Genomic DNA, 25,517 nt, shown 5'->3' with positions numbered 1-25,517 from the left:
AAACTCAAAACTCAAACTCCGATATGTTATTCGGAGCAATGCATTTTGTATTCTATATTTAGATTTATGACATGTTGTTGTATATAGGCCCATAAGATTTTTAGTCTTTTTGATTGAATATTTGTAGCTCCAAAGTATGACATGTAGTGCTCTGGTTTGTCGATATATGCTTGGTAGCTTGATTTGCAAGGAGACATCTTGGCTCAGCACTGTTCCGGAAACCTTGGATGCTGATAGATAAACAAGATTTATCTGACAGAGAAGTAGGATTGATAAGCTATAGACTGTCAAGACTCATTCATACTTAACTCTGAGCAATACATTTTGTATTTAGCTTTGTGAGTTGTGGTTGGTCGCAATGTGAAAGCCCAAGATTGGGTTGGCTTTTTATTCTTTTTGATTGTGTGCAACTCTGACATGTGATGTGTAGTGCTCTACTCGGTGGATATGCTTGGTATAGCTTGATTTGCGAGGATACATCTTGGCTCAGCACTGTTCTGGAGACCTTGGATGCTGATGGATAAAAGATCTAGAGATGAAAGAGAAGTAGGATGGATAAGGGATAGACTGTCAAAACTCATTCATACTTAACTCTGAGCAATACATTTTGTATTCAACTGATATCTTTTTTGTGAGTTGTGGTTGGTCACAATGTGTAAGCCCAAGATTGGGTTGGCTCTTTATTCTTTTTGATTGTGTACAACTCCGAGACGTGATGTACAGTGCTTGGTAGCTTGATTTGCGAGGAGACAGCTTGGCCCTGCGCTGTTGTGGAGACCTTGGATGCTGATTGTTGATGAGTGAAGAGCAGCATGGAGACCATTCCTCATCCAGTCTGCATGAGACGACCGTCTTGATTGCTTCCCTGGCTGTGAGGAAATTGAGCAGTTGGCATTGGAGACAACTTGGCCTTGAAGAGCAACAAGCTTGAAGAGCTCCATTCAAGACCAAAATTTGTAACAGTGAAGATAAAAGTAAACACGAATTTTGCTTTTACCATTTCTATGTCCGTGGATGGCCAAGGAAGCGTTGCATCCCTGGAATGGGGATAAGCAGTACTTATGAGATCTTGGTACTAGCTGAAGCCCATGACAAAAGCCCAGCTTAATGTGATATGCACCTGGCTGTGGATGTTGGCCTTGAACCCGCTCATCAGGAAATGGTGTACATGGATGACCGAAGGTCAATGAAGAAGGCGCCATTATCAGGTTGACCTTGAAGAGTTGTACTCAAGACTGCTGACTGTGAAGGTGAAGTATGATTTATTCCAGTTGTTCCAGCCGTTAGAATAACATGTGGATGGGTAAACGGGTATCTCACTGGACCACACAAAATTGAGGTTGCGAATTGCGACCACTTAGTGAATTTGTGCCATTTTTCCCTTGGGATGAAGCCCAGATGAACCAAACAAAATGGCCACGCCCAGAATGTCACATTCTAAGTTTCGATACATGATAACTTTATTGGAAACTGCAATGTTGCCACCGAATTTAGAAGCAATGAACAATGGTTATCAACAGAGTCATCAGAAAGAGATTTTCAGTGATAAAAGGATGTTTGCCGTTTTTTGTGTGCCATTTTCGGCCCATTTGCGCCATTTTTCCAACTGCGAATGAAGGATTCGTAATATCGGCTGACAAATTGAGGTTCTGGGCGACAAATTGATGATGGGATAAGCCGAGTACATTTTGAAGCGACTTTTCCCCTCAAATTTTCCACTCATGACAAAAGCTCAACTACTGTGTGCACCGACTGTGTCCTCTGGCCTTGAACAGTCAGTGATCGTGGTTACTAAGGACTCCATTTGCCAGGAAGTGGTGGTACAAGGATGGTTGAAGGTCGACGAAGGTGACTCGGATGATCAGGTCATTACGTTCGCTGATAGACCTGCCATGGAGAGTTAGGAGGCAGATTTGGATCCGCTTGAGAAGTTCATTGTCTTTCATGGCGTGCTGTTAAAGGAAACCCAAGCAATATTAGGGTAAGGATAAATCGGATTTTGAAAGTGAATTTATTTATAATAGTCATTTCTATACAAACAACACTATCATAATGTATCGCAACGTCCATGATGCAAAAATACGATAATGTTTAAGTTTTGAAGATGTCAAAAACAAGGGGAGGGGTTCTAAGCCTTTCAGTTTTTTGTCAACTTGTTTGCTTGTTTCTTTGTTTGTTCGTATTAGTTTGGTCAGCTAGTCCTCACTCTCAGTGAGTGGAGCTTAGCTTTCTTTGGGGGAGGGGGCATGATGTTTGTGACTTAGGGAGGAGAGATAGTCTGTTCCAGCCCTATATTGTGGCTTTCCAGTCTTTTTATGTGGTGACTTTTAAGTGAAAAAATATTACATAGTTTACTCCCGGCAAAGACAAGGTATTTGTGAAAAAGGCTTTTGTGGTTTGGAGAACAGACACACAAAGCTTTGTACATTATCCATCATTGAAATTGAGTTGAATTGTCGGCCATCATGGATCAAGCAGAAAGCTGCAAGTGTCACATCATTTCCTGCTTACAACAGGCCTGTTGACACTTGATAAGGCAGAAGCAGCTTAAGGTACTTTAAGAGGCTCGATTGAGCGTTGAAGTGACAGTGATGAGGCCGTACGTGTCATCCTGGGTGGTAAGGATGATAGTGATTACTGTGACAGTAGGTGCTCAGTAGTGTCTCTCTGTAGACTCAGTGTCCCCGGTAAGGGGCTGTGTGGAAATCACTTTGGAGAACGGCTGTCTGTTACTGACGTGTATGAAACAAATCGGTATACACGTTGATGCAGTGGTGTGCCGTCAAATGGCTGTGAGTGGCTAGGCTAGCAGAAACGAGATCAAGAGGTCATGGGTTTGATTCCCGGCATTCCTGGCTAGACGTTATCGTTTTGGGAAAGACACTCGCACAACTTTTTGTCAGTGACTGTATGGAACAATTGAAGCAGTGGTATGACGTCAAATGGCTGAGTGGCTAGCCATATAAGCTAGCGGACAGAAGACCGAGGGGTCACAGGTTTGATTCCTGGCTAGACGTTGTGTCCTAATGGGAAAGGCACTTAACACAACTTTCCTAACTCCACCCAGGTGTAAAATGCTGACTTCGGTTGGGGAGGTATAAGACAGTGAAAGGGGAGGGATTTTGTTCCACCTTCCAGCACAAGTGGAAGGAGAAAGGCACTTAAGTTGATGGTTGAGGTGACGAATGGCCGTGTTGCTAGGCTAGTGGACACGACATCGAGAGGTCATGTGTTTGATTCCTTGCATTCATGGCTAGATGTTGTGTCCTTGTGAAAGGCACTTCACACGACTTTCCTCACTTCGTACCTAGGCCTGACTTTGGTTGGGAGGAAAAAGGCATTAGAAAGAGAGGGATGGGCTCAACCTTCCAATACTGTGCCGTAGACAGGCTTTAATATCGGACTACTTATTGTTGCTGGGATGATGTGTAACTGAAGGAAATGGGTGTGCTTTTAAACAAAGTGCGCAGTCCTCTTCTGAACTACAAGCATCTGTTTATGCTAGTAGTTCAGACTCAAGTATTCAGTCAACAGTGTTGGTTGGAGCATTTCTCATCTTTCCGTAGATCAAACATCCAGCTTTCAAAGTTGTCATAGATTTGTTGACAGTTTCATCATGATTGTACCTGAAAAATGTGTGCTGTGCAATTTTATGAATGTTCTGACAAGGAAAAGTTGTTTCCCAAAGCCACGGTTCATTTAGATATCCACTTTTGCACTTTCCTAGATCCTGAATTTCTCCATTAATGTTGCGTGGTGGCTGTTAGTCAGCTTTAGGGCATTACTGATCTTGATCCTGAATATTTCCGCTTCTTCGTGCCCGTAGTCAGGGCATTTGTCAGCCCAATCTGAACGCCATTCAGTCCATGTAAAACCATTTCCAACAGCTTTAGGGCATTCAGGCCCAGGATTCCATGAGCTTTAGATCTGGGGCTAGTCATTCCTGAACGTGCTGGAATGGCCAAAATTAACATCCAAATGCTTTTTCTACGGATTTTCAACGGTCGTACCAGATTTTCTGATCTAGAGACAGGATGATATGTCATGTAAATGGTGTGTTTCATGTAATATGTCTTGTTGTATGCAGTCAAACTTGTACGATTGAGGACCATCTCTACATAAAGACCACTCGGCCAATGTGGCCACTTTTTGTTGGTCCCTTAGATAGTTTTTCCCATTGACACAAGCATTGATTATAAGAATCCTGTCTATAGTGACCACCTGTCCTGTCCATACAGACCATATTTCATTGTTTTCCAGAGTTGTGTTTATCATAAGTTTTAACTGCGATTATTATGTACATGTAACCTGTATCTAAAGAGTTCTAATTGTGAAAGCAGAAAGGCAGCCAAACATAAATCGTGTGAAACCATCAAGTTGAACAGAGAACTATTTTGCCCAAGGTCAACATCCTTGACATTAAAAAGTTACACTTTGTTTTCAGCGTTCTTATCGTTCAATGTGTTTTATAGCTGGTATTGACTGTGTAGTAAAGGAATGTTGCCCTTGGATGTGTATATAGTATTTCACAGGCTGTACACTTGCCCCTATAGTGACAATTGACTTTGATAGGAGGGCACGAGAGTGGTAATAAAAAGAGCTTTATTTTATGTATTTTATCAATATGTGAATGAAAGATATGACCTATGATTGACCGATATTGTAGAAGCTACAAATTCCATATTGAATCTCTTGTGTGGGAGGGGGGCAATGAAGAAAATAACGTTATCACTTTAAATTAGAACTCATTTTTCATATACCTCCTCTTTAAGATTTTGATTTCCTTTTTTCTTTTTGCTTCAGTTTGTATGTTATTCCAGGACGTCATATTTCAATTCTAGAATGTTCCATTTCTTAGCTAGAAGTAGCCACTAGGCCTCCGCCTCCCTAATTTTTAAATGGACTAGCCCGGAGTGAGGCAAACTTACGCCTATCTTTATTGGACGCTGCCAGGGCCTCACAACCTTGCTTTTATGGATGACTTTTGCGCAGGCATTGATTCTGGCCTGGTTCCAGGAGATAAAAAGAAATACCTCAGGTTTTGACAGATGAGCAGTGGTCATTGTTCACACTCTGGTAACAAGTACACCCACAAATGGGGACGTCGGACTGAATTCTTCTTGAAACTGACATAAAATGTCAGAATACGGTTTGTCTCAAAAATGGGCAAAGCATAATATATTTTGTAAGATTGCATGGAGGTTTTATTCAACTTCCTTGCAAAAATCAATGAAGATTGTTTGATTGTAATAAGACTTCATATTTTAGAATGAAATGGAATATCATTTTGAATAGCACATTGTAAGATTTTTGCTACCAATTGAAACTACAAAATCATGGAGATTCTATATATCCAACCTCCTTGCACCCAAAGGCCTCTTGAATCCTTGATAAAACCTCTGTCAGTGATATTTTAGAATCAAAGTATTGACAATATAAATAGCACACATTTTCCCACCAAACCTAACCACAAATCAAGGAGGTTCCTTGCACATATCAACAAACTTAAGACCGCTTGAATTGTGCATAAGACTATGGTTACCGGGTAATATTTTAGAATGATTAGAATTGTTAACAGCACATATGTTGTAGATTTTCTAACCAAACCACAAATAAAAGAGGTTCTAATCAACCTCCTTGCACATGTCAACCAAGACCGCTTGTCAAATGAATTCTTCATAAAACTACATGTACCATGATATTGATATGGTAAGGAATTGCTGTATTCATACACTGTGTGCGTATCACGTATGTTGTAAATTTTCCGTCCGTGCTGAAATTTGTCCACATTTACATTGGATTGGGATCTCCGGCCCATAGGATATCATCCGTAAAATTAGTGTGTGGCCCAAATAGAACAAGTGAAGAGGATTGTGTGACAGCTAGCCTGATTTGATAACAAGATTTAGGAGAAAGCTCATTAGTATGCGCATGTCAATAGGCTGAGAGGCAGACAGTACACCAGCCTGATCTTCCAACACGCTATCACTGTCACAAATCCAATAAACAGACAGTTGTAGGCTGGCATGAAGAGCTCGCTGTAATCTTTATCTATCATTGTGTAATCTTCGCCCGGGGCACATAATACATTAGACAGCAACAAACTAATATCTCAAATGCCATTTGCAAAGGGATGTCCCTCAAATGGATGCCGTGTAGTATAGAATAGAATTATCTTTTAAAAAACAGTGATCGTTAAGTGAAGATTTATGTTAATTGTCCTGTTTGTCGCTGGTAATTAGACATAATGGTTATGTTGTAAATTATTAAAAAGAAATTACAAAATTGTATAATCGATGTCAGGATTATGATTGATAAGTCAATGAAACTTTAAGTTTTGAAACTTTAACTTTACATTTGAATAATGATAATGTCTTTGCATAGTGTTGATTTGTTTCTTTTTGTTCCTCTTGCCACAAAATTGAGCAAGTTACGAGTCTAAGACAAAACCATGCTTTCAAGTTCTTGATCAGTTGATTTATCATTAAAAGTTTTTGCACAAATACTTTGATCTGACATTGTAAATAACGGACTTAGAGACTATCATAATGATTATGATAAACTGTATATAGAATCAGCGTTTGTTAATCTCATATACTGAATTGATGATAATTATCATGAATCAATCCAATTTTGATTTCTTTTTTTGCACAATTTTAATAGACTAATAAATATAAGACTGAATCAATGATCTGATTGCCATTGACGTACTGTACTCTGTAAATTCTTGATCTAAACTACTTCATATTCTGTTGGTAATATCAACAGGTTTCCTGAAATTATATTCATAATATTATGAAATATGTTTATTTTACATTCACAGAAATGCACGCAGCCAAGGTCAAAGCAGATAGGAATGATATACATGTATATTGAGTATTACAACTGTTTACATTTTTTCTAATATTTGTTAATGTCACCTTTTATAACTCTGTTTGCTACAAATATTGAATTTCAATAGAGAGCAAACTTTGATAAATACTGCCGGTACACACAGTGTCAACTATTCACACATGTTATTAAAACTGATAACATCATTAACTTCTTATTTCCTCTGCGTCGTGACTTCCTTTGTTTTAGTCTGACGAAGAAGATATTGGATGTTACATGATCGTGGATGATGCATAAGATCATTAAAAACTAAGTGTTTGCAGGTCTATCTTGAAAGTCACCGAGCATATCGGGCTCATTATTCCAACTACATTCATCATGTATTACGTAATCCTCACATAAGGCCACACCAATATCTTATTGGTTGAATCTCGGATCTAGAAACGGAATGCTGAACTGGAAAATGATTATGCACCTAAGTGCAGACAGCTTAAGGGAGTGAAGCTGGGTAGATGCAAGTTTTCCTCCTAGCCCACTCTTTTATCTTTTCCTCTAGCTGAATTGTTGCATTTACATTCTAGAAATAGAAATTATTTGGGCCTTACGCAAGAATTTGGGAGAAGGAAAAGGACAGGTTATTTTGAACGCAATGATTTCACAAGATAATTTGCATGTTCCAATCATATTGGTGAAAAAGCTTTTAATAAATATTATTACATTATACACAGAAGAGCTACTCCAAAACCCCTTTATTAACCAACTCGTCTTGTTTTGTCTTGATTGTTTTTCGTTTTCCATCTATGTATCATAATAAATATATATTTTGCTTTTTGTCTGATCCTCAATGAACAAAATGTGAATGAAACAAATAAAACATTTCTAGTCCCTCAAACACCAGACCCCGTAAGTAGCCCCATATCCAGGCAGTGAAGGTGAAGATGGAGTATATGGGTGAGTAACATGGTCCTTGGGTCAAACATCCAACAGCAAGGCTACACGCCGGGCACCGCAACAAAAGACATATCGCCCTACCCCGCATCACTTCTCGAAATCTTGAGGAGATGGCGTCATTAGTATGCATGAGCGCCCCCCGCACCTGACAGTTATTTCTACCCTTTATCGCTCTGTGCACCTTGTACGCCAAAAGGTTAGGCATCATAAATTGGGCTGGCACGAGGCGCGGGTAGAATTGTCTGCAGTAATACCACCCGGCACATTAGGATGATGGTACCCATCGGGTACTCGCTATCACAATTGCATTTTGCTTTTTATAGGTCCATCAGCACTCAGGTAATATTTCACATCAGTTGGCCGATGAGCCCCTCTTTGAATGAGTAACAAATGGACATCGAATCAGCACAAGGCATGTTACAGGCGACTCTTGTTTCCATTCATGCCCTAACAGTCACTCATACAAATCATAACTTTTCAACATTCAGTGCTGGTGATTGGGAGGCGATTATTTGCTTTCTGTAAGAAGTATTATAATAATACATCCGTGGAGTGTTGATAGTAAAAGTAATGATGCTTGCCGGCACACAAAGGAGGGTGATACATCAGATATAGCTGTATGGTTGCATTAGGAGTTATGACAGTCTTTCTAGGGTTAAAGTAAAAGCCATACACTGTTACAGCTCTTGCAAATAGCTGTTGCAGCCCATAATGCCGCTCATGTATCACAAAGCCTCCAGACGTTTCCCAGCCTCTCATTCCATCGCCCAAAAGTGCATTTTCGACGTACTCCAATTGGTAGGAGAATGCATTCGTCTCGCAGCTAATGGCTGCTACAGTTCCGCCCTGATTTTTCTCGTTCATCTGTTACAAAACAACTCGAGCAACTTCAATGAAGGGGCATGCTGTTCGCTCACCCGGGAGACGCTTCTCCAATGGTTGACGCTGACTGGGTACTTTTCCGTTTTGATGTTGCGGAACTCATTTTTGTCAGCTAGGGCTGGGAAAAAGGAGTATTTCCCATGTCTTTTCTTCCCACTTGATTGCTTTAGAGTAGAGTCTATGATCATGGACGGGGCGTGCATGCAAAGTGTTTCCTGTGTCGCAGAATTCTTTGCAATTGATTTACGATTGAGGGTGTGTTTAGAGGTTTCCTGCAGTCATCTTGTTGGAGAATTTAGCACCTGTGTGTTTGTTTCTTGTGCTTGAAGCCTTCTGTTGTGACAGAATTGGACCAGGGCATTGTTTGAAGCTATGTGATAAGTGACATGATGTTGATATAGTCTAACATGGGCATTAATCATTGCCTTTCTAACCCTTCAAACCTGTCTATAGTGCCCGCTCAAGGGACAGGAAGAATATGATCACAGTGGACAGGCAAAAAGTATGGACAGGATTCAAAATGCTTGGGTTAATGGAAACCACCAAGGGACCACCAAGAAGTGACCACAATGTGAAGATGGACAATAGACTAAGACATACTGCAAATGCATTTAAGTTCGCATGGTTTTATTTCTCAGAAGGGAGAAAATGAAGTGTTCGCAGTGGTCTTAAGTTCACAATAGTAGCACTACAGTCATAGGTGGCCAAAAGGTTTCGCGATGGTTTTAAGTTCGCACTGAAGAGTTCGCCATGAAAACCATGAACATAAAGCCACCTCGATCATTTCTGCATTTTACAGTATACAATGTACAGATTTGACTAGATATTAAGACTTTTATGCCTTTCTGTGTATTAATAGTCAGATAGATCTAATAATCAGAACAAAATGTGGGTAATAATTCAATAGTTTCGAGTAAACAAACCTGACTTTTACCCAGCTCCCAGGGATAATGATTATACCTTAGGGCAAACACACAACTTTGATAGCCTGATTGTAGGTGACATATACATGTATAGGGATGTACAATAGTACTACTAATGATATTACTGTGCGTAATCCAACTAATTGATGATAACTAGTTTGGATGTGAAGGAAGAAGAAAGTTGAATGTCAAGGTAGAAGGGAGTTTAGAAGGCTTAGAAAAGGATTGAGTATTACTGTAAATGTAGAAATGTTTGCGATGGTTTTATGTTCGTGGTTTTCGCTGCATCCGTTTCACCACAAACTTAAAACCATCGCAAACATTTTTGTCCAATACTTTAGCAGTATGTGACTATAGCACTGCCGCAAAATTAAAACCCCCGCAAACACTCCATTTTACCCTTTAGCGTGAAATAAAAACTATGCGAACTTAAATGTATTTACAGTACTAAGTAACATGCTAAAAAAATGAATATGTAAAAGACCTGAGGTGTGAACGGTGCTTTCAAGACATGAAAATGAACAGGATTACCACACGTGCCATTTGGTGACACTTAGCTTGCTTGAATTACTTCCAGTTATTGCCAAGCAGATAGCATCAGAATTGGGAGACGGTGCATACTGTTGTAAGTCAGACAGAGTTTGGGAAATGTTCAAGCGTATCAGCTCAGACGTCCAATATTACGTACCTTGTACTTGTAGATATCAAGTCTAAGTCATCCATGTATAATATGCTGATATACCCTCACAACTTTTATATTGAGAGGTTTTTAACCTTTAGCACACATGTAGCCATTTGGCTACAAATTCTCTATTGGTTACTGGGGTAAGCCAGCAGGGAGAAGGTTAAAATAAGTCAAACTAAGATAACTTTCATGGCAACATGAGCTCAAGAGTTACCTTTGAGTTTGTATTTAAAACAGTGATTCATCTCCAAACAGATGTAGGGTGGCAAAATTGTTACCCTTTCCTAGCAGGTCATTTCTGAAAAACGTAACCAATTTACCTTTTGACATCCGCTTGGATATTGAGTATTAGTAACAATAGAAGACGGCGCAAATGGTCATCACTGTGATCATGAGTTTGCATTGAGAGATCACTGAATATTTCTAGATTATTAAATTAAATCTACAAATGTAGCATTGATGAAATTTCAGATGATTCTAACTTTTTACTTTTCGGATTGAATATGTTCCTCTGTCTTGGACAAAAATTTGCTTGTTGGGACAGACAAAAATCTTAAGCCTGTCTAAAAACTCTAGAACATGAAACTGACAAAAATGTAAAATGATAAATTTTACAAGGAAAATCTACAAGACTGGGCTCCCAAAACAATGAGTGAGACAGAGAGAATTCAAAGCTTTTTCTACATTGCAGTACTACAGGTAAATGTACAAGACAAGAATATAACATGTTGGGTTGTGCAATTGACCACAAGCCAATTCAATTACAGCAGTCTCAAATTACATGAGGCTGATGTCCTTGGAACGTTGCATAACAGGTCATGATTCAGCCCCCATTGGCTGGGCTGTGCAATGTATGTATGACTGGGCTGTTGGTATTGGTCAGTTATACAGGAGCCACTCACCCAGAGTGACCTGAGGGCTACCTATCGATTGGATAGGTAACGTTATAACATTACGTATATGTCATGTTTCTTAACCCTCTCCCTGCTACCTAACCCCCCAATACAAATCTTGTGCAGAATGGCTACCTTAGCAAGCTGGGGGTTAAAGTGGGGAAACTGGGTAACAATATGTATACAGGGCAACTTTATACAAAATCGTTATCCATAGTATGTATAGTCATAATTGTCATCCATGGCTGATGGTTGTAAATAGGCATGAATAAAGTCATTGGTTATTGTATTAAGTGAAGCATAATAATCATATTCTAAGCATTATCTTCCCCCATCCTCTCCTCATCTCCCAAATCCTACCCAGACGTCAAACACACTAAATGTGTCTGGTCCAACATAAATCCTAAAGCTGCTGTTACCCATATCTCCCCTGGCTATGGCTCTCACATGACAGTTAGGCCTCGTTTGCACTAGACCACAATCACTGAGCGACTGAGAGCGACCAAACTCAAATGTGTGTAACCCTTGATTTCATATTTGGAATATGATGCAAGATGTAAAGGTATGATTCAAAAGACAACAGAACACACAAAATGTAAGAAATTTTGCTCTTTGTCAATGAAATTTTGATGAGCAACCTGTCAAATCTTTAGTCTCTCGGTGGTTGCTCGGTGGTTACAGCCTCTTGTTAGATACATAAGGATGCATGAGGATTACTACTGCACCTGATTATATCCCTCTTTTGGATATGATACGTTTTAGTCAGCCTTATAATGGTCATGGGAGAAACTATCTAGTCTCTATAGCCTTAGAGTCTAGTCATGGAGGTCGCACTAGTTTGCCAGGGAATCAGGAGCTTATACTATATCTGTGTGAAGCAGACGTTTTTCTAGGAAAAGGGAATATATCTTTTTCTAGGAATAGGTAATAAGGAGCCGACACTGAGGTAAAGGGAGGTGAGCAAGGTTAGGGAGGGCATTTAGGAATAAAGGACAAGATCATCATGAGATCTGATGCAGGATACTTGCCTAATACTAATATGTATTATTAGTTGCAACAGATTTTCGCTTTAAGAATAATTAGGGAGATGGCCCTGTCCTTGGTGATGAAAGCTCTGCTGGTATTAAGCCTATGAAAAGTGCTGAAATACTACTGGTACAAAAATGTACTTCCTTGTTGGATCAGTGCCAGTGTTGTGGATATGAGTTTGACTTTTATTGGTGAAATGTCAACAATGAAAGTTTTATTGCAAGTCCATGCCCATGGGCTAATTGTAGAAACAGGGAAAAACATACATGTAACAGTGAACTGTGACTGACTTTGTTGTAACAATAGGCTACTAATACAAAATACGACTGATAGCTATATCTAGAAAAGCTATATCTAGAAAAGCTGACTTATTGAAAGCTCTCAGCAACCACTTATCTACACAAAAGTGTTAAGGATATGCATTTCATTTGTAAATGGTGAAATCACACAATCACACCTATGCAGCATACAGCATGTGAATACCAATGTAAGAAGTACAGTTTTTATCATATATAGCTTTGCTTGGATGTCAGGGACATTTCCTGAATTCTAAGTGGTCTATTGACCCAGGTAATCCTTTGATTAATTTTTCCATATTGTATGCTGCTTTTCAATCAATAAAATGTCTGTTCCTACGTGCCATACCACTCAATCCTTCTGCCATTCACACAGCTCTGTAAAAATCATTGACATTGAAGTAAGGGATTGTTGGCATTGGCACAACATATGGACTTATTCATTGTCCATTATGCACAGTAAAAAGTAAAAGGAAAGTCCTATTACTAAGAAGTTGTGATAGTTAGGAAGATGTCCCTGTTACTGACTTTTCTGTTGCTTTTATTTCTGTTTTGGGAAGCTCTTGGTAACCATGTTGTGTGCTAGACATGTACTGTAAATGCAGAAATGTTTGCAGTGGTTTTATTTTTACGGTTATAGCGGTAAACTCTTCGCTGCAAACTTAAAACCACCGCAAAAGTTTTTGACCTCCTAACACCTAGTCTACTATTGTTTCAAACTCGAAATTAAAATCACTGCGAACACTCCATTTTCTCCCTACCACGTAATTAAAACACATGAACTTAAAAGCAATTACAGTATTTCAAAGTATTTAATTGGTAAATGGTGAAGTGACAAAATCACAGCTTTGCAGCTAATGTACATGTACTTGTAATGGTACAACATGTGAATACCTAATATGTAAGAAGTACTTCTTTTGTTTTATAGCTTGGCTTGCGTGTCACTGACATTTCCTGAATTCTGAGTAGTCTATAGCCGGGCATGTAATCTGTTGATTAATTTGGCAACATTGTGCGCTGCTTTAAATTCAATGAAATGTCCATTCCTCCGCCCTATACCACTAAATCTTTCTGTTGTCTACATGGCTCTGTGAAAGTCCTTGACGTTGTTTTGAAGTAAGGGACTGTTGAAATTGGCATAACACAGGCTTATTCATTGCCCATTAAGTAGAGTAAAAACGAAAAAAGGACATTCCTGTTAGTTTTACTATCAAGGAAAAGTTTGGGAGATGTCGCTGTCCTTGGTGCTGAATTAGCTACTGTTGTTATCTGGGATACAGAAAGCTCTCAGTAATGACTTTCTTATCACCTCAGCCTACCAGCATTGTGTATGCATGTTTTCATTTCATTTCTTAACAGTACGAACCCCAAAAAAACAGCTTTGCAGTTGGAGTACTGTAGATGTATTTCAGTTCAGCTGGTTTGAATTTCACAGTAGGGGGAGTGTTCGTGGTAGTTTTAAGTTCGCGTATGAGACAATGATAGATAAGGGTGTAGTAGGCCAAAAATATTTGCGGTGGTTTCAAGTTCGTGGCGAAAAGTTTACAGCGAAAATCGCGAACATAAAACCCCAACAAACATTTCTGCATTTGCAGTACTTGTAATGGTGACATGAATAGCTGTCTCTGTAGTGTTATCCTTTATTCAAGGGCATGTCATACAAAGTCGCTGACTTTGTTGGCTCTGTAGCCCCAATATCTGTTGATTAATTCATCCAACTTGTGCTCTACTTTAACATCAATAAATTTCCATTCCTATTTCCCGTATTGTTCAATACTGCTGTTGTACATCCGCATAACTCTGTAGAAGTCCTTCACATTCAGGCAATGATGTACTGTGTTGGAATCGGCGCTGCGTGAGGTTATATGATTTCCCTCATGCACATTTAAAAGAGTGGCAGTCGTTCCTATAAATTGGAAATATGTACTTTACAACAAGTATACCTTTGAGTGAAGCAGTCTTGGGTTGTATATTGTTTGCGGGTTTGGCTTGTATTTTATAATGTTACAAGCCACATTTATGATATTATGTGTTTGGAATTTTTTACTGTCTAATGTTTTTGTTTTTCCTTGATGTGAAGTGCAAAAGGATGCATCCACTCTAGTGACAGTAACTCTGAATTGTTTTTAAAATACCATTGTTACCAATAACATGAATACATACAGCCCTTACTAATAGCAATACTAGTGTGAATTCTGTAAGATCCTTTTCTTAGTAGTGGATTGTATTTAGAATTCACGTTTCTTGGCAGTTGATTTTCTGAATTTATCTAAATTTGATCTATATTTATTCTGTAAAGTCTGTATGAATTCTGTAAAATCCTTATGCATACATATGTGTAGACTCCCCCCGATACAAGAGGTTAAAGCCCCTAAAGTCCTATTCTGGAGGTTTCCAGCCTGTCGTGCCTCATTTTGGCCCATAAAGTTCACCCCTTCCGTGTCCCGGCCATCCCTCACAGTAATCAGATGCAGCACAGATGTCCCAGGATTATGTGGCATGGCCTGATCAGGCCACCGATGACCCAGAAAACACTTCATTATCAAGCCATAACTCTGCCATATGGTGATATGAAAATCAGATTATGCTCCATCATATTAAATCATATCTGCGCTGCGTCTTAGAACTAGCATGATGTTGCATCAAGGGTTATTTCAAGATCACTGAAAGACACTGTAGACTTCTTAATTAAGAGTTATTTGTGAAGGTTGATTCATAGACTTGGATATAGGTATAGTACAGGCTTCCTCTGTGTGTTTAGTAGTCATAGGAATTGATTTTTCAATGGTTTTCATTCCCATTTATTAGTGGGACGCAGACAGAGTTTTAAAAATTCAATGACCTATTCAGGAATCTCATGTTTCGTCATTACGGGCCACAAATTGCAATTTATCTAACTTAAGTCACCGATGACTGAATTGAAGTTCCGTTACATTTTTGTTGCAAATTTGCAAGCAATCCCGGTTAATCACCCTTAAGCGTTGTTTACTTTTCTCTTTTTAGTTTTAGAACATATTCCTTTGAGGTATGACTGTACAGAGGCTGTCACTGTTATTTTGTATTGATTGACCCCTATGACCTTATCCATCAAATGTGAGGACCCGCGGAGTGACGGTCGGGTCGCACTTATCGTGACTAGGCGGGCACCTCTAACACCTCGCTGCGAGGCGGGATTTACCAGATGCGAGAAACACATGCGTCCTCCTCTGACGGTCGCAGATGGAGAAACATCTCGTGGGGCAGCGGTGTCGTACATCACACGCGGACGTGCGGACGCACTTCTATGTATCTGGGTCAATGCTGCTATTCGTCTTGCAAAACATGATAACGTTTTTGAGTCCAATACGTAGGGAAGTTTCACAGTGCATCAAAGGGGTCTTCCTTACATCCGATAGTCTATGTCAAGGGCCACAATTACACCTCATTTACTTATCAGTCAATTTCTTTTTGTTTAAAACGTGGTGAAGTCTAAGATTTCTTCAGTCACTGACAAAAGGTAGTGGATGCTACCTCAAACATCTGATCGTGTTCAAAATCTATCCAGTTGCTCGTGTAACTGTTATCTTGCGTAGCCTGTATGTTCCTTTTTCTCCTGACTCACTGCCTTCACTTTGACTCTATGTCGTGGTTAAGACTTCTGCGTGTTTCCATATAACATGGAAAAGTGTTTACTATAGCAGTATAGCTAGGCTAAGCCAATGGTACAGACCAACACATCATATTGTAGGCCTCCGAAAAACTTTAGACAGTTGCTCTGTCTTTCTTTGTTACTACAGGAACTGCTCTTTCAACTGAAAAATTTGAGTGATGTACATGCATTGTACCTAGGCTTTGTTCAAGCTTGGTACACATATATTGCAATTTCAATGAAGTGTTCTCTTTTATGGCTTTGTCATATACATTGCACAATCATCGTACGATTGTAAAAGATGGGTTTTCTTGGGATAGTCATGCATGTGTAGAGTAAAATTCTGCTGTCTTGTTACGGATAAGGCTGTCTAAGATCTTTGTTGGTGGTTAGTACTGTCACAACCTGTTTGATAACTTTACATCAAAATCGTTCGGCACTCTATGATGAATGCGCTGCTACTCAATGAAAGACTTTTTGCCCCAACGTTGCATTTCTCTCACACCCCCATGTTGGCATGACACGTCCCAGGTGCTATTGAGAATGGATCGGCCCACTGTAAAGGATGGGGAAGGATTTTTCTTCATTAATGCGACCATAAAAGACCACTCAAAAGCTCAGTGCAAAAGTAGGTTAATGGAAGGAGTTTGAAGTTTTCAATCAGTGGTCAATCTTTGAGGTTAGCTGGTCATTTTTCATCCCAGATGGTCATCAGTGAGCGTGTTGTTTCCGGTGGATTGTTTTTTCGGTACGGATAGCGGTCATAGATTACTGGGTAATGGCAAAGGTACATCTGTCTTCATTGGAGCGTTGTTAGCTACGTATTGATTGGACATGTGGCAAGAACTTATGAACTTCAGGAAAATCGTAGCGACACATGGAGTCATACGAGTGTTTAGAATTGTTTTTGTGTCCTAAATCTTTCAATACAAATTTCATCACATCAAAATCAGTGACATTGAAGAAGGTATAGGTCCCGGAGTCTTTGAGACTGTAGGGGCAGTGGGTTGTTAATCCACTGTTTCTAGGGCACGGATTGGAAGGTGTAGCCCATTCTTCTCCTTCCACCACCCCTTACCTCCCCAACCGAAGCCAGGTACCCATTTTTACACCTGGGTGAAGTGCCATTTTAAAGAACACAATGTCTTGCCTGGAATGACAGGAATCGAACCTTTGACCTCGTGATCTCATGTCCGCTAGCCTAGCCATTTTACACCACACCACCACTCAATGTGGAGTCATGTAAAGTGCCTTTCAAAAGGATACAACTATAAGCTGGTGTGTTACGCCGAAGGGCTGTTATACCGGCTACACATATATAGCTACGTATACAGATACAGATACTACGTCTAGCCAGGAATGCCAGGAATCAAACTCGTAACAATCTAAGAACTGTTCTTTTTGTGGTTTTCTGCAGGTGGAGGTTGAAGTGGAGAACATCGACAAGGCTGGGAACTTCATTGGCTGGTTGTTTGTTGACGGAGTGAACCTGTCGGTGGCACTGGTGAAGGAAGGCCTGTCCAAGGTCCACTTCACCGCCGAGCGCAGCCAGTACTACCACACTCTCGTGTCTGCAGAGGAGGAGGCCAAGAAGGAAAAGATCAAGGTAAAGTTTCACTTTTTTTCTACATGAAGGTAAAACTGTATTGTTGGGATATGGCATTTCTGTCTCTAGGATCCATCCCAGGTGGAAATTTGCTTGTTGGTACAGAGAAATATTTTACACCGTCCAAGATATCTGAACTTTATGATTAGCATGAAATTGATGCAAAACGTATTTTCGTAAGCTGAAGATTACAGATTTAGAAACAAAAATTAGCAACATCTTGTACCAAACAACAAGTGGGACAGGGAAAAAATTAAAGCTGGAGACAGTTCTTGCCCAAGGTCAGATGTCCCAGATTATGATCGTTAGCAATTGAAATTTCAGGAAATATGTTACTTAGTGAATTTCATTGATTAATAGTTTAGAAATGATAGTAATCAGTGAATTTCAAGATAAAACTTCAGAAAACATAATGGTATTTAGTAATTTTCAACTGAAACTTCAAAAAGCATTTAGAGTTTACTAAACAGAAAATATCAGTTGAAACTTTAAAAGACACTCACTCCCTCACTACCCGGTTTATCATCAGATTCTGTTGTTTCCTGTATTTACACTAAACACTATGTTTCTGATGATTCAAATTACCACCATTAAACATCCTACACGGAAATTACAAACCTAGTGCGTCAGTTCCAAGCTGAGTTGATTGGTGGTGCTTTAGATAGAGTACACTGCTTGAGCATTCAAAATGGAGGACCCGCCGTGTACACTTGTTGGAATGCATTTATAGCCTTCTGTGCCTTCACGCAAATTCAAATCAAAACAGGTTCATGAAAAGGACAATGTTTAAGTGAAAAATTTCTTAAAAGGGAAAATTTTAGTACCCACTTTGATTTGTTTGAACTTAAGGTGTTGCAAGATGGCTCAACGACAACTTCATTTCTAGTCACAGATTTTACAGTAAGGGATGTTATGACAAACAAGGTAAAAATTATGGAAGCATAATATTCTTCTTCTTGATATCTTCACAGATTTTTTAATGATTTAAACTAAACATAACCAAGGAATATTACTTCTGGCACATGTGAATTTTTGGCTGAAGATCAAGTCTCTGTTATGCTACGATAAGTTTTATTCCAGGCACCCAGCCCAGAAAGTGTCGATGCAAACTGTGGGATAAGTTTAGGAGGTATTCTATATTAGCATTGTAGACAGGCAAGACAAGCTCAAGAACAGTTGGAGTGGCATTTTTATTGAATGGTTTGGTAGATATGCTTGAACAGTTAACGTTACTGATTCTTAGGCATGGATGGAGTTTCATCACAATTTTTTTGGGTAGAGCTTGGGACTGCTGACATTGCATTTTGAAAGATGCAGCTGCAATACCTATATTGTGATCTCCGAAGGCCATTTGGATTAGAATCGTTGTGTTTTTACATTTTTATGAGATTTCACCAAGAATTATCAGTTTCAGATTTGCTCAACTATAATATCAACTCTCGTGTTATCCAGCGTATTCGTTAGAATGTCAATTGAAGTACTATCTCTGTACAAAATACTGATCTTCTGAATCAAATGATACACATGTACATTGCATAGATTCAAATGAAGCAAGTAGAGTAATATTATAATTTTGCACTCATCTCTACTGATGGCAGCCCATCAGGCAACCCAGGAGTGTCTTGTTGACATGAGAAGTTATGATGACCAATCTCGCTCTCACACTTCTTTGTTAAAGTTTGATTGATCCTGCACCTGCTTCAGAAGTGGCTCACAGCGGACAAAGCTCCCGCACCAATCTGTTAGTGTGTAATACAGTAATACGCTACGCTGTGTGAGCCGGGCGAGCGACTTGATTGCGGCAGTTGATAGGGTTTTTAGGACAGGAGACGCGAGGTCTGGGCCGCGGGAAACCAGGCTGAAAACAGCCCTGCTTTGCGAGGTGTTTACTGCGTTACGACAGTAAGATAGTGGTTAGCCATGCAGATTGCACCTATACAGCCATTGGATGGAAACAGCCTTGGAAATTTGTTACTTTGTAGTTAACATCAAATCAGTTTAAAGCTGGGTTATTGCAGGGTGTTACGGTGTGGTGAATACTGGTCTGGGAATACACAGGACGTGTAAAAGAGTTGTTTGTGAAGAAGAAACTGCTAGCTCATGGCATTTTTGACACTACGACACTTCCGACGTAAATGAGGAATTTAACTACTGGTATCTCGTGTTGTATAATCGAGCAACTTTGCAGAGGTTGGGGATACAGTAATTAGTATGTGAGAATCGATGTCTGAGGCATATGAAGCGCTGAACATGCTAGGAATAGTGGTAAAGTGGCCTTGTAGTTAGGGTTCGAATCCTTTAAGCAGGGTCAAATGTTCATTCTTGGGAAAGACGCTTAACACCTATTTCTTCACTCGACCTAGGTATAAAGGAGTACTTACACATGTAGCTTTGGTAAGAGGTGTACTCTAGGGTGAATGTTTGAAGAGGGCCACATTTCAAGCATGTTAAAGAAACACCACACTTGCCAATGATAATAGATTTGAATGAATCAAATTTATATTCTGGTCTCACTCAGCTTGCATTGTTACTGGTAAACTGCTTCAATGAATAACACACCAATTTTAAACTGGTGTGTTATGCGTTGAGGCAATTTACCAGTTATACGAACAAAACAAAAGACGTAAAGTGCAGAATGTCCTACTTTGTAAGCGTAACTGTTCACAGGAGGTTGACATGTTTTCCTTTCTACTCAGAAATTCTAGTTCATGTCACGCCTGTCTACTAAGAGGTAGTCCCTCGACCTGGCCTGTCTACAAGAGTCCCCAAAGTGGACGCTTTCACAATTCCAGGTCACCCACCTGTATCATTCAGTTACTGTCATTCCAAATTTGACCAGCACCCTCGGTAGACTTAATTCCAGAGGGGTCGGGGTTGAAGGGGCATGTGGGAAAGTAGTGGTTAGGGTCCTTCTGGGGAGGCACTTTCCTTAAGTGTTGTCCCACGAGAGACCTGGGGTGCAATACTGTCTTATACAATTTTGTGCCTTGAGCTCACGATAGAGTACTCCAATTTGCATGACAGTAAGGCCATGCTGACTTGATTACATGGAAAACATCTGTGTGGGCATCAACTTTCTTCTGTTACCAAAAAAGACAGTTTGATTCTGACCATATTGTAAATCCTGCAAAGAAGCTGCAAAATGAGCAAACATAACTATGCCATCAGAATTTTAATGTGCCTAAACAACTATCTTCTGAAGTCTGTTTTGTGTTCTGATCTTGCGTTAAAAATGCTAGCTGTATAATCAGGTAATGAAAAAGAGATGCGTTGTGAGTAACAGGTGAAGGCCACTAACCTGTAAACGAATCTTGTCTAGACCATGCTTAATACATGCCCATGTGTGTTTTCAGCTAGGAGACTTCAACTTTGACATATTATCCACAATACATCACAGCGTGCACATGAGCAGTTCAAACCATGAAGCAGCTTATTGTCCCCCATTATTGAACCAACTTAGATGACCTTTCAGTCTTAGTTTCAACTTCACAGCAGATAATATGACTGAAGTTTGTGTTTAAATGTCTATAGATCTGGGCCAACTATGAGGAGCCTAAGGACATCGTGGTTGTGGAGGAGGCTGAGCGCAATGTCAACTACAAGGACGTCGTGGTGACAGAGGTCGGCGAGGACATGAAGTTCTACGCACAGGATATGGAGACTGGTAAGTAACCTGTCTTTATCTGAGTCTGAAGAAAACAAACACAAAGTTTTCAAAATTTCCCTTACAAGCTCCTAGATGGTTTCTCGATTTTACTGATCACTTCTGATCACTCCCATATCTTCTTGTGGCTGGCCTCTGCTGTTCCTAAATGTTTTGTTATTATATATTATTGTGTTTACTTCACACATTGTGATGATCCTTTCTATTTATGAAGGCTAGTGGAATTTCTCATATTTTTACTTTGATTTTTCCTTTAATCTGTCTACTTTTAAAAAGTCTTACAAAATCTTGTAAGTAAATTAGAAATTCACCTCATGTATATAGATAAATAGCCAAATGGAGTTTTTGGTGTAAGTGGATCAATAGAAACCTTGTTTATTGGAACACAAAATAAATTTACCAATTAATGATAATTGTTGGAGAGCTAATTACACAGCTATGGTACCACCAATTAAGATCAGATTTATTACCCTCACATGAATTCACTTTGAGTTTTTATGATCTTCAAATAAAGTTTTGCAAATGTAGAATAATTTCAAGGCTTTCTAGAGATTGGCTTCAGCCGATTTTTGTACCCACAAAATCGTCATACTAGATTTCGTATCTATAATAAATTGCTGTTTATTTGTTTATTCAAGAAAAGGAAGATTGCATTAAATGATCTTGCACCAGAATTCAATCACATGAAACTCTACATGAGAGCAATTTTAATTCCTGCTGTTGCAGAATGTAATAACTGCACTATGTAACTAGTTGGGCATGACAGCAGCCATTTATTACATATAACATATAATCAATGTTCAACATATATGAGCAGTACGTGACAATTATGGTGGTCCTTTTGGGGCCGTAGACTGCTTTTAAGTTAATGATTAAGACACCGACTTGTTTTAATGGCAATAAAACACACGAATTGAAATTAAATGGCCCACTTTTGCAAGCAAATGCAACATGACAACCAAAACATTTTTTCAGATCTTTTTTGCTACTGTAGCGTAAATAAGTGTAGTCCTGAAGCCAGCGTCATATGCAGACAGCAGGTTAGATAGCTTGCCTGTCGAGTCTGCCAGTTCTAAACGTAAAGGACATTTTTGGCAGCAGTAAGGCTACTATCCTCTTAATAGCATGGTTTTTATATAGGGACAGGTTGGCTGATGTTCACAGTTCACTAAGCCAGCGTAACAGAGTTAAGTTTGAATTGAGCGTAGATTGTATTACATAGCAGTTTTTAGAACAGTCACTTGTTCCACTTGTCGCCAGTGTTAACTTACACTATCTTTAAACATTTCTCTTAACATTGTTCCATGTTGCAATAAGCCCTCGGGCAAGAACTTGCAATTAAACTTTCATTAATAATGTAACAATCTGAGAGTAGATTTTCAGGCGAAAGATAATGCTTCACTCTCAGACTGGTAATTTTGAAATTGGGCAACCTTTTGGCAATCAACAAATTTGACCAAAGGTTTTTAACAATGCTAACTTAAAGTCTTTTGCTGGGGCCAATTTCTTGCTCTTTTGTAATTTTTCCACTTTGTTGCTCAAGAATTAACTCACCATGCATAAGTTTCAAGTATCACAGCATATACATGTAGCAGTGTTGTCGTCTTTTCATCAATAAAGTCTTCGATTCAGTTTGTAAGGTTGTAAAGAAGTTATGTCTCATAAATGTTTCCCTTCCAGTGGAGGGGAATCCATAAAATCATACAGTAGAAAATGTTGCGTTTTATCGCGTGATAATCAAGTTACAGTTACTCTAATACATGGTCCTGAAGTTAATGTGTTTATGAATATCCGCCTCCATATATTTTATGTTTTTCAACAGCTAATAATGGTTTACGACCGATTTTATGGTAATGGCTATTTTATCATACTGTGTGTCTTAAAATGATCAAGCCACACTTAGTCTACTAAGTCTTACTCTTACTTAAAAGTAAAATGTGTTTCCATAGTGTATCAAATATTAAGTTGTCTTTGTTTTAAAAATTTGTGCCTTTCAATTCCACACAATGTCATTTTCAACGTATCATTTTAACACCCCTGCACATATCTTTGTATAGCCCCTTCTCTTGCAAAATTAGTCCACTCCCTCTTTTACAATAATGTTAGAAAAAGATTTGTCAGTCGGAACATGTTTTATGATAGAAATGTTATGGACCTGTTTTTTATTCCTCTTGCTGGTCAATCTCCAACATTGACCAATTTGTTGGTTTGTTATTTAGGCCTGATTTACATGAAGAAACTTGCTAGACCTACGACAACTGCGTAGTACAGTGACTGCATACAACAAGGTCATACATCCAGGGTCTTAGAGGCCTAAATGGTTGTATATCGGCAGGTGTGTCGTACGACAGGAATTTTTCTGAATCGTTGTACGCCACCTCCAAGGTAGATGTAGCATGACATCACAGGCCGATTTACATCCAGCAACAAATGGCGCCATACGACCCCGGATGTATGACTATATTGTACGTCCAGCAACTTTCCTTGTGTGAATCGGGCCTTCTTCAGGTCAGGACTTTTCAAATGAATGACTACATTTTGGGCCCTAGGTGTTTTCTTGAGCACTGCAGTAGGGAGGTAATGTTTTTGTTCTGTAAGTTATAATTTTTTGGTGCTCAAAAAGAAGTGATGTATGTTGTTGTTGTTGACTGTTGATTTAATTACTCTGCAGGCCCACATCTGGAGAAGATGATGGAAGAACTGCGTACCGAGATGACTGACACCCCCCCTCTCCAGGGGGCCTACACCCCACGCAAGGGAGACCTGTGTGCCGCAAAGTTCGTGGATGAGGAATGGTGAGTAAATCAGAGATTAACCTTCTCCCTGCTGCCTAACCTCATAACCAATACAAATGTTGTACCAAACAGTAACTTTAGCAGTCTGAAGGTTAAAGGTCAATGACACTGGGTGGGCAGGTTCCCTTTTAGGCTGGATGGCAAGCTTAATTTACAGATGAATGGAAGAAAAGGAGTGTGGGTAAAACGGGTATTTTTCAAGTTTACCTTTGAATTTAATCTTTATTCAAAAGTCAGCCTGTCAGTAAGATATAAGTACTGTACACGGTAATTTTTACACCTTCTTTATACACCTTGACGAGTAAAATGTACATGTACTGTAAACTCATCTACGTTTGTGATGGCTTTGTTTTGTGGAAGAAGAGGTTTTCACGTATTTTGAATTCGTGGTTGAACCATGCTGCACATGTAGTAGAGAAGTCACACAAGAGATACATATTCACAATTTGTTTTTGTCATGATTTTGCGGTTAAAAGCCGAAAGGTCACTGCAAATACTGAAAGGAAATAAAACCACTGCAAAAGTTAAAAGATTCACAGTATATAGGCAAGTCTCTAATATCCTTCCTTTAAGATTTTATGGTGTAACAGATTTCTTGAGTTGTAGCAAGCAATGCATCAAATGTAGTTGATCCTTGAGGTACCATAAAGTTTGGAATATTCATCTACACCCACAGTTGGACCTTTTATGACAGTATGAGTCATGGAGGTTCCAATTCGGCTGACGCAATGCAGTAAACGCAGAGTTACGAGTCCCAAACATGGCGTATAACATGACAATATGGGTTCTTACATTCTCAAGTTCGCAATGGTGAAAGCTTAACGTTCAAGGTCATTATCGTAAAGGTGGAATACGGGCATCTTGTGACGTACTTTGTCCTTTTTTCCGAGCCGCTGGAAGCCACGGATCATGCACGGAATAAAACCTGGCCTCTTCATCCCAGACATAATGCTGTAAAATATCCAGTTAAATACAGTTTGATGATTTGGAACAAGTGGCCCTGTAACTTCCACTCCTTTTCCCATCTGGGTGGTATACGTTTTACTAACTAAAAGCACTGCAAAGACATCGTAAGAGACCTTTTCACGATAAGACTTCACACATATATTGGTCCTGTTGTCATATCGTAAGAACGTTTGAAGGCTTTGCATTTTCATACCCTGGTGTTTTTTGGCAGGGTTTGAAACATACGATGATCCTACAATGTATGTAATGCGAGCTGGCCCTTAGTATGCATAATGCTAGCTTCCTTTCTTTGCCTTCTTTGCTGCAAAAAAGATGACACGCTCCCCAGTAGTATGCAGGGAACTTTTTTTTAAAAGGATGATGGTTTT

General features: G+C 39.4%; 1 protein-coding gene across 1 annotated transcript in view; it reads left to right on the top strand.

Annotated features, from left to right (window-relative positions):
* The window catches only part of LOC136421744 (staphylococcal nuclease domain-containing protein 1-like), a 159,754-nt gene that overhangs the window by 122,924 nt on the left and 11,313 nt on the right, over positions 1-25,517 (top strand). Inside the window, exons 18-20 of the mRNA XM_066409258.1 lie at positions 17,536-17,724; positions 21,256-21,388; positions 24,060-24,183. Coding sequence (XP_066265355.1) covers positions 17,536-17,724; positions 21,256-21,388; positions 24,060-24,183 — 446 coding nt within the window. The remainder of the gene's footprint in view (positions 1-17,535; positions 17,725-21,255; positions 21,389-24,059; positions 24,184-25,517) is intronic.

This window comes from Branchiostoma lanceolatum, chromosome 16 (assembly GCF_035083965.1).
Source record: "Branchiostoma lanceolatum isolate klBraLanc5 chromosome 16, klBraLanc5.hap2, whole genome shotgun sequence".
Taxonomy (NCBI): Eukaryota; Metazoa; Chordata; class Leptocardii; order Amphioxiformes; family Branchiostomatidae; genus Branchiostoma; species Branchiostoma lanceolatum.
The sequence above is the reverse complement of the archived record's forward strand: the minus strand, read 5'-3'. Positions and strand labels throughout refer to the sequence as shown.